The sequence below is a fragment of the Colias croceus genome, chromosome 13 (genome assembly GCF_905220415.1).
Source record: "Colias croceus chromosome 13, ilColCroc2.1".
In the NCBI taxonomy this organism is placed as follows: Eukaryota; Metazoa; Arthropoda; class Insecta; order Lepidoptera; family Pieridae; genus Colias; species Colias croceus.
The window spans coordinates 3,085,392-3,099,270 of NC_059549.1; the positions used below are offsets into that span (position 1 = coordinate 3,085,392).

Here is a 13,879-nt window from a genome sequence, read left to right on the forward strand (position 1 = left end):
TGAACCATGCAGTTCACTTATAAGTAATACCTACAAATTCACGTACAAACGCAGCCAAGATACACAGTCCATTAGTATGTAAAGGCTTGTCCCATCTGGCACGCACCATAATCGCCGGCACTTGTATTGCGACTCAATGACTGGAGCATTGTGATCGGTATGAATGCATGGGGTATACTGTCCTATATAGCAATCTTCCAATTATAGAACGGACGGGACTTTGGTGAAGAAATATTTTTCATAAGGTGAAAAAAAATCAACATATTTTAATATAACGGTTTTACATTACAATAAAACCGATATTATGTGCCGAAAAGGAAAACATACAGCATTGTTATGAAGAAGCAATGTATACTCAACCATAGATACGGAATGATTTCCATAGACTACATACAAACTCTAGTTCCAATTTATTGCGCTAGAGGTCGTCGCTGTCACCAGCAAGGTGATGGGGGAACCGAATTCATTTTTCGAATCATAGTCTTCACCAGGAAGGACTTCCTGCAATGCTGTATGTTTTCCTTTTCGGCACATAATATCGGTTTTATTGTAATGTAAAACCGTTATATTAATGTGCCTCTGGAAAACATACAGCATTGTTATGAAGACGTGTTTGTTATCTGCTGGTGAAATAAAAAGACACAACGCTATGATGAATATAAAATATACAAAATAAAAGTCATATATAATATTCAAACAATTTATTATAGCATTTTTCATATTTCCTTACTTGTAATCATTAAATCATTTCACATAATTAATATGCACAATATTTTATGTTTAGACCAAATTAAAATAATATACTATTTTAAGTAGCCTTTAACTTTTAATCAATATTCAATCAATATAAAAATATTAACGTTAAAAATATATATTCTATGATAATGTAAAAGTATTAAAAATCAAATTTCTATTATTTTCATTAGATAGCTCAATTTCACGACAATAATGTTTAAAAAATGTATCGGAGGATTTCCAATTTCCTCGTGATAATATTTCATCTATAGGCTGATTCTCCAGCCATCCTAATGATGCTACCGCCGATCTACAGCTGCCTGGAGAAGCATTTATTCCGCTGTCTCTGAGTACAGAGCGTACCCAATTCCCAATCACTGTACGGGAAGCAGCTTTAGTTTTGTTTATAGGTTTTTTAAATTATTAGCTTCACTACGTTTTGAATAACTCTTTTGTATTAAAAGCCGTACAAAAGTGACTGGACAGATGTTTTTATCCGGATGTTTCGTAAGTTTCCAAGCTGATTGACGAGAACTATGAGTATCTATCTGTTTTTGAACCAAAAGCTGGTATTAGGTAGATGTTTTCACCATTATCAAAGAAACTATTATCCGATATATTTAACAAAGTAAGATCATGAACCCGTCGTCCTGAAGCTAGTAATAATATCGTAGCTGCTCTACGAGAAATATCAAATAGGGTATCCTTTAGCGGGTTAGACGAGAGCCACTCAAGAACAGTTCTCGGATCCCATATAATCAACGGTCTAACAGCCTTAGGGTTACAGGCGCCAATTGCTTTAAGGGTGTGTTTAATAATAAAATTTGAAAATGACTCTTTTTCTATATGAGGACCGCAGAATGTTAAAATAGCTGATTTATGGACCAGTATCGTGCTGCAATATCTTGACTTCCGGTGACTGTCAAAGTAATACGTACAATTGTTGTGCTCCGCTATTTAAACCTCAATCATCTGTATAAGTTATCCATATTCAGTGAAAAGTGTAATTATTCATAAATAAACATCGAAACTGCACAAAAATCATCGGGAACTAAGAAAAGATAAGTTTTCAACAATTGAATTTACTAATTAATAATTCCATAATTCAAAGCATTTCGATAACCAACAGCTGTTATTGACAGATGTCACATATTTGACAAGTGTCAAATACATACTGCCAACATAAGGAAAATATCGGGAGTTGCCATTCGAAAAAGATAAGGGATAATATAAAAGTCGGGTGACACGATATTGACCATAGACTAAAACTTAATTTTTTAAAATGAATAATGAAGCACTTTTTGACAAACTTAAAACCGAAATGCAAAACCAAACTAAAGAAGTCTTAAATAAAATGGATGAAAAACTAGCACCTTTCACACGAGAAATTGAAGAATTACGATTAGAAAATAAAATTTTAAAAGAAAAAATAGCGAATTTGGAGAAAAACAGCAGATCAAACAACATTATTATTTATGGTCTTAAGGAAACAGAATCATCCCAAACAGATCTTTTGGAAAAAGTAACCCAGAAACTTACTACCCATCTGAACATTACGGTTGAACCTAAAGATGTAAATAAGATTTATAGAATCGGAAAAAAAGATACTGTTGGAGGGAAAACTAGACCAATACTCATGGCATGTGTTAATGGTTGGTTGAAAAATACAATTATGAAGAATAAGAAGAAACTTGGTGATGTTTACGTATCGGAAGATTTTCCTAAAGAGGTCTTGCAAAAAAGAAGAGAACTACACGAAAGGGTCAAAGAAGAACGAGATAAAGGGAATTATGCGACTATTAACTACGATAAACTTATTATTAAAGATTATTCTACACAGACAAACAACCGGAAAAGGGATCTATCCATATCACCAACTACCCCAATCCAGCCAGAGAAAAACGTACCGACAAAAAATAAGAAAAACGCATTCACACTAATGAGAGGCCGATCCAACTCTACAACATCTCTAACCGGAAAAGTAGAACACAAAGCATAGCAAATACCTATCAGCCACCGGAACAATATAACACAAACCACAATAGAAGAACTTAAAAATACTTTCCCCAAGCCGGTTGGTCACCGTGGGGACAACGACCAACACCCTCACCCCTCAAAAATGAAGCGCAACCATCTGTTAAAAATCTGCACCTACAACGTAAGATCCTTAGCATCACAAGAACGATTAATTGAACTGCTGCATGCACTGAAAAGCGTAGACTTCGATATTATAGGACTGAGTGAAGTAAGGAGAATGGGCTGCAAAATCGAAGAATTACAGGAATACATACTCTGCTATACAGGAGAAACAAAGGGACTATATGGCGTAGGATTTTTAATCAAAAAACATTATAAAAATTGCATAGTAAATTATAGTGGAATATCTGAAAGAGTAGCGGTATTACAACTTAATCTAAACAAACAACTTCTTACACTTGTTCAAGCATACGCACCTACCGAAAAAGCGAGCGAGGAAGAACTTGATAGATTCTACAACGATCTTAGGACGGCCCAGGAAATTGAAGGCAAAACCGTATTCGTTATGGGAGATTTCAACGCCCAAATAGGACAACCATCTAGTCATGAAAATTTTGTAATGGGTAAATTTGGATATGGGAGACGGAATGCTAGAGGTGAAAGATTAATTCAATATGCTTGCGAACAAAACCTGTTTATAATGAACACATATTTTAAAAAGAGGCACAATAGGAGATGGACTTGGGTGTCGCCAGACCATAGAACGAGAAACGAAATTGATTTTATAATGTGTAATGAACCTAAAATTATAAATAATGTAGAAGTTCTGAATAAACTGTCCTATCCGTCAGACCATAGATTAGTACGAGCATCTCTTTCATTAAAAATACCGAAATTGAGCAGGAAAACTTTCAGATCGAAACATAAGTTACCTTCAACTGACCAAGAAAAAATGTTCTACATAAAGCTACTGAAACAAAATTTAGAAAATAATATAAATCTCAATCATGATACAAAAAACATACAATATTTCTACGACAAATTAGAAAACATAATCTCAACAAGCGTTATTAAAAAACCTACAACTAATAACAGAGACAATAAAACTCACATACTAAGCGAATCAACAATAAAACTACTAAACAGGCGAACAGAATTATTAAAAACTAAAAATAAAACAAAAGAAATTAAAGAGGAACTTAAAAAATTGTTTAAATTATCAAATAAAGAAATAGCAAGAGATTACAAAAACCATAGAAGCAAAATTATAGAGAAAAACTTAGACAAATACAGAAGCATCAAACGAGCTAACAAAGAACTTACTACACATAAAGACTGGATACTTAAACTAAACAAAAAGCAAGACACAACTAAAACACGTCAGGATATTATTAACTACGCAACTTCATTTTATAAAGAATTATATAAGAAACCAGAAATAATGATACAAAATACACAGAAAAAGTCCTTGAGTACGCAACATAAGGTAGATATTGTAAACGAATTTGTTAGTGAGGACGAAGTATTAAAACATATCAAAAAACTAAAATCTGACAAAAGTCCAGGCCCAGATAATATTACCAATGAAGCTTTAAAGATAGGTGCACCAGTACTCACTCCATATCTCGCACAACTTTATAACTTAGTACTTCAAACCGAAAATGTACCTAAACAATGGTACTGCTCAGAGATAGTTTTGCTCTACAAAAAAGGTGATCCATTAGATATTGCTAATTATAGACCTATTAGCCTTCTATCTAGTATTTATAAACTTTTCACATCCATACTTTTGAGTCGGTTAACACCACTAATAGATTCCCAACAACCAATTGAACAAGCAGGCTTTCGTTCAGCCTTTTCAACTATAGATCATATCCACACGTTAGACCAAGTACTAGAGAAATATAAAGAGTTCAATCACCCGCTTTATGTAGCTTTTGTTGACTACTCAAAAGCATTCGACTCCATTACTCACTGTTCAATTTGGAAAGCGCTCGAATCATGCAAAATAAGTACCACATATATAAACATTCTAAAGAACATCTACTCTCATAGTGTAAGCAGAATACGGTTAGAAAACAAAGGAGAAGAGATACAAATCGGACGAGGAGTTAGACAAGGCGACCCCTTATCGCCAAAGCTGTTCATCGCAGTATTGGAGGACGTCTTCCAGAGTATTGACTGGAAAAACAAAGGGCTGTGGATTTCAGGCCGATATCTTAGTCATCTAAGATTCGCAGATGACATAGTTCTATTTGCCAACTCAGCCAACGAACTAGAACAAATGTTACAACTGTTATCGAACTCCAGCCAGGAAGTAGGCCTACATATGAACCTTCAAAAAACTAAAATAATGACCAATTCTCGAACTAAATTAATACAAATATCCGGTAATAAAATCGAATATGTTAACAGCTACATATATCTAGGAAAGCTAGTATCATTTAACGAAAACTGTAATGAAGAAGAAGTTGATAGAAGAATTAATGGGACATGGAAAAAATTTTGGGCTCAAAAAGAAATTTTAAAAGGAGACTACCACATAGGATTGAAGAGAATAGTGATGGATACTTGTATTTTACCTAGTTTGACATACGGGAGCCAGACATGGACATATACAAAGAAAATTAAAAACAAAATTACCACATGCCAACGTTCAATGGAACGAAGTATATTAAAAATAAAAAAAATACAGAAGATTAGAAGCAAAGACATAAGAAATAAAACTAAACTAACAGATGCTCTCCGCCAAGCTCTACATCTCAAATGGCAATGGGCGGGTCACATATCGAGATATACAGATAACAGATGGACATTACTGACAACTAAATGGGCAGGACCAACAGGAAAAAGGAAAAAAGGTAAACCAAGAAAGCGATGGGCTGATGATTTAATAGAAACGGTGGGCAAAAACTGGATGAAAATTTCACAGGATAGGATTACATGGAAGAGGAGAGAGGAGGCTTTTACCCAATAAGGGGTCCGTGGAAATAAGAAAAAATTAAACTAACATTAGATACTAAAATAAATTAAGTTAAACTAACAACTAACAAAACATTTGAAATGTAAATTTTGATTTATTACACGGAATAAATGAGCTTTATTATTATTATTATTATATCGTGCTGTATGATAATTTTTCATTTACGTTAAGATGTATTAAAAAACGGGCGATATCCGCTGGCTTTGGACACTTTGGATTTACTGAACAATTGACACACCAGGATAGCCATCTTCTGAGGACTGGCGTATACGTTGATAATGTGGAAACTCGCCAGCTTCTCTTTAACAGGTTCTTTTCCTGCTCTGACCAATCTTTTATTAGTTCGCCCCACCCCCAATCCTCCAAACTTTCAGGGTTAATGTCTGCACTTGTGGTGGGGGTAACAGTGTCGTTACATCTATCAGCACTTCTGGCAGGTTCATGATCTGGTACGGGTGTTCCAGGGCTCTGACCTTCAGGTCCTGGAGCCAAAACGCCTTCGGCCATTCTGGGACTACTACAAGATACGTTCCCGTTGCACTGTTTAGATGTGCTAGCACCCGTGGTATGAGGCTTGGCGGTGGGAATGCCCATGCTAGCTGATACTTCCATGGCCTGCTGAAGGCGTCTATATAACTTGCTGATAGATCTCTGCAGTCTATCGACACGTATTCCTGTACTACTGCAGACTTTCTTGTAGCAAACAGGTCGATCTGGGGTTATCCCCACTTCTGGAACACTTTCGCTGTTGCTCTTGGTAATAGATGCCACTCTGCTGGACGTTTTCCTCGTGATAGCCTGTCCGCTATTATATTGTACCGTCCCGGTAGGTAATATGCGCTCACCGTTATCTTGTAGCGGTCCACTATCTGTAACAACCTGGAAGTTAGTGTTAACAAGGCTATCGATCTCGTCCCCCCTTCTTTTCGAATATAAGCAATCAGTGTCCTGTTGTCTGACTGAATTAGAAGGTGTGCATTGCGCAACAGTTATACATTCTTCTCTATAGCCGTTACTACGGCGTATAGCTCTTTTTTGTTGCAATGCCACCTTCTCTGACGGACTGACCAGACTCCTGACATAGTCTTCCCATTCAATTGGGCTCCCCAACCAAAGTCCGAAGCATCCGTCGCCAGGAAATGGGTGGCAGGTTTTTTGTGTATTGGCATGCTGTGCCGGGTAGCTCCGCGCCACCACGTCATCTCTTGTGCCACAATGGCTGGGACTGGCAGTTTCTGTCGCGATCTCTTCTTGTTGAAGCGACGCAGAAAGATCTGCATTCTGCGACAATGTAATCGGCCCCGCGGGATAACGAAATTCGCAAAGTTCAGTTGACCCAAAAGGCATTGTAGTTCTCGAAGGTTTACCTGTTGTTTCTTCAGAACCTGAGCTATGGCGTTGTCCAGCTTGTCCCTCCTTTTCTCTGGTAGTGACATAACATTTTTTGCAGTCTGCCATCGTATGCCTAAATATTCCAAGTCTTGAGTGGGGGTCAAAACCGATTTTTGGTAGTTTATCTGCCATCCCAGATATTCCAAGTGTCGCACGGCTTCCGCAGCCTGACGACATAACTTGGACTGGTCCTGATTGACCAGAAGGTAGTCGTCTAGATACACTAGAACTCGACAACCTTTTGCACGCAGGGTCTCCGCGACCCAACATGTTACTGAAGAGAAAAGGTACGGCGCTGACGCTAGGCCAAAGGGTAGGCACGTCATTTCGTAAAGTTGGAGCTGGTAACTTATTCTCATAAAAGGCCGGTGAGACTTGGCGCAGGCCAGGTGAAAATAGGCTGACGAGATGTCTAGCTTTACCATCCAGTCCCCTGGCTGGAGAAACTCGGGAACCGTGGAGTGCGAAATCAGGCGAAAATGCTTTGCATTTATAAATGTGTTCAGTTCCCGCAGGTCGAATATCGGACGCATAGTGCCGTCGCTTTTCTTCCTCAGAAAAAGCTTTGAAATAAAACTGGGAGTTCTTTTGGTGACGATCTTCAGTACACCTTGATCCAGAAGCTCCTGTATTGATTGAGACATTGCAGGGGACGGGGTTGTTGAATATTGTTTCATAATTTCCTTTGTTGGCATTATTAATGGTGGTTTTTTTACCAGGGGTAATCGAAAGTGTGTTATTGCCGAAATTATAATGCCCAATGCTTGCCTTGAAAGCTTTTAAACAACCCCCCCTGAAGTGTGTCGGATAGTCACTTCCTATCTTCTTTGTTTCGAAAGGAATTATTTTTAGTTTGTTTAAAATTATTTGTCTTTTTAAAATTACTTTGCGAATTTTTAAATGTATCTCGAGTAACGTTTTTATTCGAACGGTATTGAGCCTTGGAAGTAGAAGGTATCGAATCCTTGTACTTCTTTTTAAGTGGTTCCGTTTTTTTATAAATTTGTGATTGTGAGGGCAGTAACCAAAAGTGAGGGCCGCCTAGCGATTGTATAAACGTTAAGAGTTTAGTCTTATTAAATAAATGTTCTTCGCTCGGAGGGATATTCCTAAGCGCGCTTTGAATATTTTTATCCATAATTCCGTCTAATAATCTTTTTCTCCTAATTTCGATACACTCGGCTCTTTTACCGCACACAATTTGTAATGTTTGTTCCGATAGCTTATATGACGGAGATGAAGTACCAAACGCGTCAGAAATTTTTTTAAAAAGATTATCTGGATTAAGTTCTGATTGACAATTGTGGGCCCAATTAATGAGCTCCTGTAAGCCCGATTGTAATAATTCCCTTTGTTGTAATAATGCATTTGTAACCGCGGCCATAATTTCTTCGGTTGATGCTAAGAAATCTTTACCTTTGTTTAAAGAACACATTTCGTCGTTAATTTTTAAACTACAAAACCCTGGCGCGGCTAGCATGTCCGTTAATGCTTTGGAATAGCGAATATGAGGCCACGTTGGCGAATTAAATTGTTGAAGCTCGATTAATTGACGTAATAATTTTTCATTCGCGGGTTTAAGAACTTTTCTCTCGTCAAAAACCGTTTTACAAACTCCTAAATCTATTGATTTGCTTGTACTCGTTGATGGATTCGACAAAAATTCGATATTTTCGGTTGCGGGTACTTCAACATTATTATTAGACTCTTTTATATTTTGAGCACTTTGTTGCTGCATTAAATAATTTGTAAGAAAACTGACCTGGGCATATAGTACGTCGATCCGAGGATCGGCGGTTACCTCAGTACTCGATTTTTGTTTCTTGGTCGTCGGCACGTCGACCTCCGGGTCCGAGTCGCTGTCACTCGAACTTGAAGTACATTTCTTCCGTTTGTTGTCGCTCCGGCTCGCTGACGAGGGCGAAGCAGCAGAACAATGACCTTCTGAGCCCCTAGGGGCCCCAGAAGGCTCCTCGAAGTCGTCGTTAGGTGGCGAATTCATTACGAACAGTAACGGTTGACTTTGAAAAATTATTAAATTATTCACACACTAGCACTTTAAACTTTTGAACACTTGTACACTAGTAATGCTTATTGAAACGACCGCCTATGGCGAGAGTACACAACGCTATGATTCGAAAAATGAATTCGGTTCCCCCATCACCTTGCTGGTGACAGCGACGACCTCTAGCGCAATAAATTGGAACTAGAGTTTGTATGTAGTCTATGGAAATCATTCCGTATCTATGGTTGAGTATACATTGCTTCTTCATAACAATGCTGTATGTTTTCAGAGGCACATTAATATAAAGTTTTTCAAGGCAGTGATATTGGAATTCATGCAAAGTCTATTGTTTTAATTGTTGGAATTTATTGCCATATTCTAATCGCGCTATGTTGTTGGCATCAGTGAAACATCCTGGAAATGAAAATGTAAACAAATATGATCTTGGCATTAGAAAGAAAGGCTGCAATGTTCATGACTCGCTTACTTTCAACGAACAAAATTAAGGAATTTAGGAAATCAATGATTAAAGTTAAGCTTTGACAAATATAATAAATTCAAATATAGCAGTGAACAAGACACAGTAATAAAACTCTAAACTTTATAAAGAATAACACAACGTTTTTTCACGTTTTTTATGAACAAAATCGCAATAATTGAAGCACTAATAATGGGTTCTCGTAAATAAAAGACAATAGCTGTGGACGCCCATTGATTGCAGACAAGATGTTGCATTATATAGAGATAATACTACGGTGCTATACGTTCTTATGTCTATATCATATTGTATCCTTTCGTAGAATTAATAAAAGCGGCGCGTGTTCATGCAGCTTTTTCGCTATCTTATATCATTCTTATGTTCAAATAACCCCATTCTAAGAACTACTCGTATTCGAGTTGCTATCTGGAAAATCTATGTTACATTCCACATTTTTAGATTCTTCTCATATGAATTATACTTTCGTTTAGTTTTAGTGACTTATTATATCTTGTTGCTTTCCACCAACCAATTGCAAATTGTCATCGATAACGATGGTCGGTTTCTGAATTGACTATTTGACCTTAAGAACGTCTCAAACTTAAATACATAACCTTAATGACCTGTTACGTCCATTGTCATACGAAATAGTCATAGTAATAACACAAAGGTGTTACAAATATAAACATCTGTTCTACTCAGTGGCTTTCCCTAAAGGCAATGTAAACAAAACAGCGTACAACTTCGTTTAAATTTTAAAGTTGCAATGGGAGTGCAATGTTGCAGCTAGGTGTTGAGTAGCTGCTCTTGACGCTTTTCGTATTATACACCCTTTATCTGAAGCGAATCCCTAGTGTCGTGTTGTATAGCGTTTTGGATTATGGAAGAAAATATTCAAGTTTTCATATGAGTGAGAGTCATGGGACAATATTGGAGTAAAGATCACATTGGATATCCTAATACATAATATTATGTATATCTATTGATTAAGCTATTGGTGTGTCGGTATTGTTTGCTTATGAAAATCAGAAAGTCAATTAAGTAGAACAGTGAACCTATTACGTCATAATATCTTTTTCTAATTAACGGCTTGATGGATTTTATGCAATGTCGTCACATTCGTCCCTTGAAAATCTCACACTAGCTTTGCAGTAATATTATATCTTCAGAACTACTTACCAATTCGAGCTGTTTTTGTATTATATATTCACTTCGTATATACTTTCATTCACTTCGTCTTTACTTTCATTTTTATCTATCATACCATACGATTCATTTGTAGCAAGATAAAGTCATTCACAACCCTATAGATATATTCTATTTGAATAACTCTACAAAGTGCATCAGTTTCAACAACTCCATAGGTAGAATGCACACTAGGTGGCAAACTATCGCTTCACTAAGAGTGTATTAATGTTGTTTGTCGTACCACTTACCATGTCATACCGTTATGCAGTTTGACTTACAAATATCTGAGATGTTTCATTTTACTCGTATTTCGCTATTGGTGGTTCTTGGAAAAGGTATACTTATATATTTATTTTGATGAGACATAATATAATTTAAGATTATAAAAATCAATTGGATTGTTTGATAAGTGACTTTACTGAAGAAAATTACAAAATCGGCAACGGGTTTTAATTTAAGCTTGCTGATAATTTATCTCTATTAATACCAATATAACAGATAAAACAGTATGGTAAAATCTACTTACCTGTACCAAGCCTTTACCAAACACATAATATGAAACATCCCAAAAAACTAAAGAAATCAAATGCAATAAAAGCAATGTCAAGGAATTAAAATCTTATACAAATATATGTTATATAGATTATATGTTAGATATTTTTTTTTTTTCATTAATATAAAACAAAATTTCACATTTCTTTCAAATACAATTTTGCGATGCGAAACCTTACGAGGTTTGTGGCAACGCTCACAGTCGCTCACAGAAGTAACTAGGTACATAAACCGGTTCCTTATCTATTACAGGGTGTTCATTACAAATTACAATGTTGTTTTTATGTTTATTTTATTGTTTTAATTAATTCGTGAAAATATCTTTTGTTTATTATTTTGTAGTTTTTAATATTAACATCCTTCTTGACTTTTTGTGGCATAGAATTAAGTATAGTGGGTAATAGGAAATTTGCCGTAGGTACGCTTCCCATAAAAATTGTGTACTTTAGGAATAATTAATTTATTATTAGTTATTTGTCTGGTAGCAAACTGATGCGAAATGGGATTTTGAAAGTTTATGTTATGAAATTGTTCTATGAGAAAAAACTTTTGAAACATTTGTCTTATTGGCAGTACATTACAATAGCTAAATAGTTCGAGAGGTTTATCTTTAAACTTGTTTTTAATATTAATAGGTACAATTTTTTGATTAGTCTTAGTTGTAAAATATAATATAATTCCATATACATATTATTTTATACTAGACAGATGATACGTAAGCTCTAAAGCCCTATTGATCCTAGTTAAACATTAATGGATATGACTCTGACCCTATTATTGATTGGGCGTTATGAATTATTAGTTATTCATCTGTAAATACGTGGATTTATAAAACATTATGTGGTTTATCCAATTAATGTCACAAAGTGAAATAGTGACATATTTGGTACTTAATCCGTAACGATTAAGCGGCGACAGAAATTAATCGTGTAATTTTTTATTTGTTTAATTTTTACAGTAAAAACTTTTCGTTATTATGTTTTTCTTGATATAACAAGATTATTTATTTGAAAAAAAAATCTTATCTTACAATAATGTTTTATCACCACTATTATAAACTATGGATTGTAAGCAATGAAAGTAACAAAACGCAAATATCTTTTTAAATTGAACAATTTGAATTTAACTGAACTATCGAAGGTTTAAAGATAATTATAAAAAATATCTAGCCAAAATTCACATGCTCCAACATGACTATCATAATTAGTTTTATAACATCCTCCGAAGAACAATTAAAAAATTAATCCAAAAGGACGATTGGCTTCCTTACAAAAAACAAACAGAGCAATCATTCATTTTAGGCAGGTGCTTTAAAGGTTTAATCGCTCTCATTTTTTACTCTGTGCTTTTTTCCTTTTGTTCAAATGACCGTGAAATAGACGTGGATGGACATTAATTATCTGTAAGGAAGTTTGTTTCTTGTTGTTCTAACGTGTATTGGGGCCTTAAGGCATTGTCGCTGAGGGCAAACAAACATATTGGAAGATATTAATTGTTGTGTCATCTGTATAAGTAACAAGAAGTATAATTGGATCTGATTGTTGTAGTGGGTAGCATTCTTTGGTTAATGCTTCTATTACAGAAAGAAAGAAAGCATTTATTTTAACGCACATAAACACACGACAATAGCGTTATTAATAAGTACGAGGTAAATTATAATTAAAAATACTAACATATATTAATCTGTGACTCTAAAAGCACAGTATGACAATTAGGAATATACTATTGTAATTTGTAATACTGTGCTAAAAATATGAAATTTTTACTTTAACCAATAATTCTATTTACAAAGTAAATTCAATATCTGACAACTATTTTAAAAGTAGGTACACTAAATAATGGAACAACAAATGACTCGAGTTCATTTATTTACCTTTTAATAATGCTATTTGAACACTAAATCAAAGTTAATTTGAATCACCAATTACCATCACTACATTAATTGGTTCGGTTTTGTTTAATATGTAGCTGGATAATATATGATTTGTCAAATACGAGCATGAAATCGTTTTAAATGTAGATGTAGGTACATACTTTACTAAAAATTTAAGGATATTCTTTCACTTATTTGATAGTCAAATTCAGCGATTCGTATCTCAAGTGGTAAAAAAAAAACACTTTTAAAGTCTACATGAAAGTTGGAAAGTTTAAAAATACTTTAAAAAAAAACTAGGTGGGTTTTATTAATAAACATTGTCATCATAACACTGTATTGAATAATATCTAACTTTTAAGATACAATAATTCTACATAATAGCAATAGATTTACAATTTCAGATTAACACTATTACGAAAAAACCTTCTCTGATTTTATAAAAACAATGTTAATGTCATCTGTAAGTATATCAAGTATCCCATAAGCAGGTGGGATGTTTTTATCAAGTTTATCATCTGGTGGGCGACGAATAAAATCTTGTCACCTGTTCGTCTAAGCACATTGCACCTGATGAAATTTTTAACGTACTTCTTGTTACTACTAGTTATGTAAATCGCATCAGTTGTGTCATAATGAGCTGTAATATTGTGTTACTTGTTTTGATTGAATTTATCGATAGATAGATGTAAGGTG

The 13,879-nt window shown here is 35.0% G+C and overlaps 1 protein-coding gene across 1 annotated transcript; it reads left to right on the forward strand.

The window, feature by feature from the left end:
• The first annotated feature begins 2,089 nt into the window (after nucleotides 1–2,089).
• LOC123697034 lies at nucleotides 2,090–2,734 on the forward strand. Its single transcript, XM_045643453.1, has one exon. It carries the CDS (start codon nucleotides 2,090–2,092, stop codon nucleotides 2,732–2,734), a length of 645 nt encoding a protein of 214 aa, XP_045499409.1.
• Nucleotides 2,735–13,879: the final 11,145 nt, after the last annotated feature.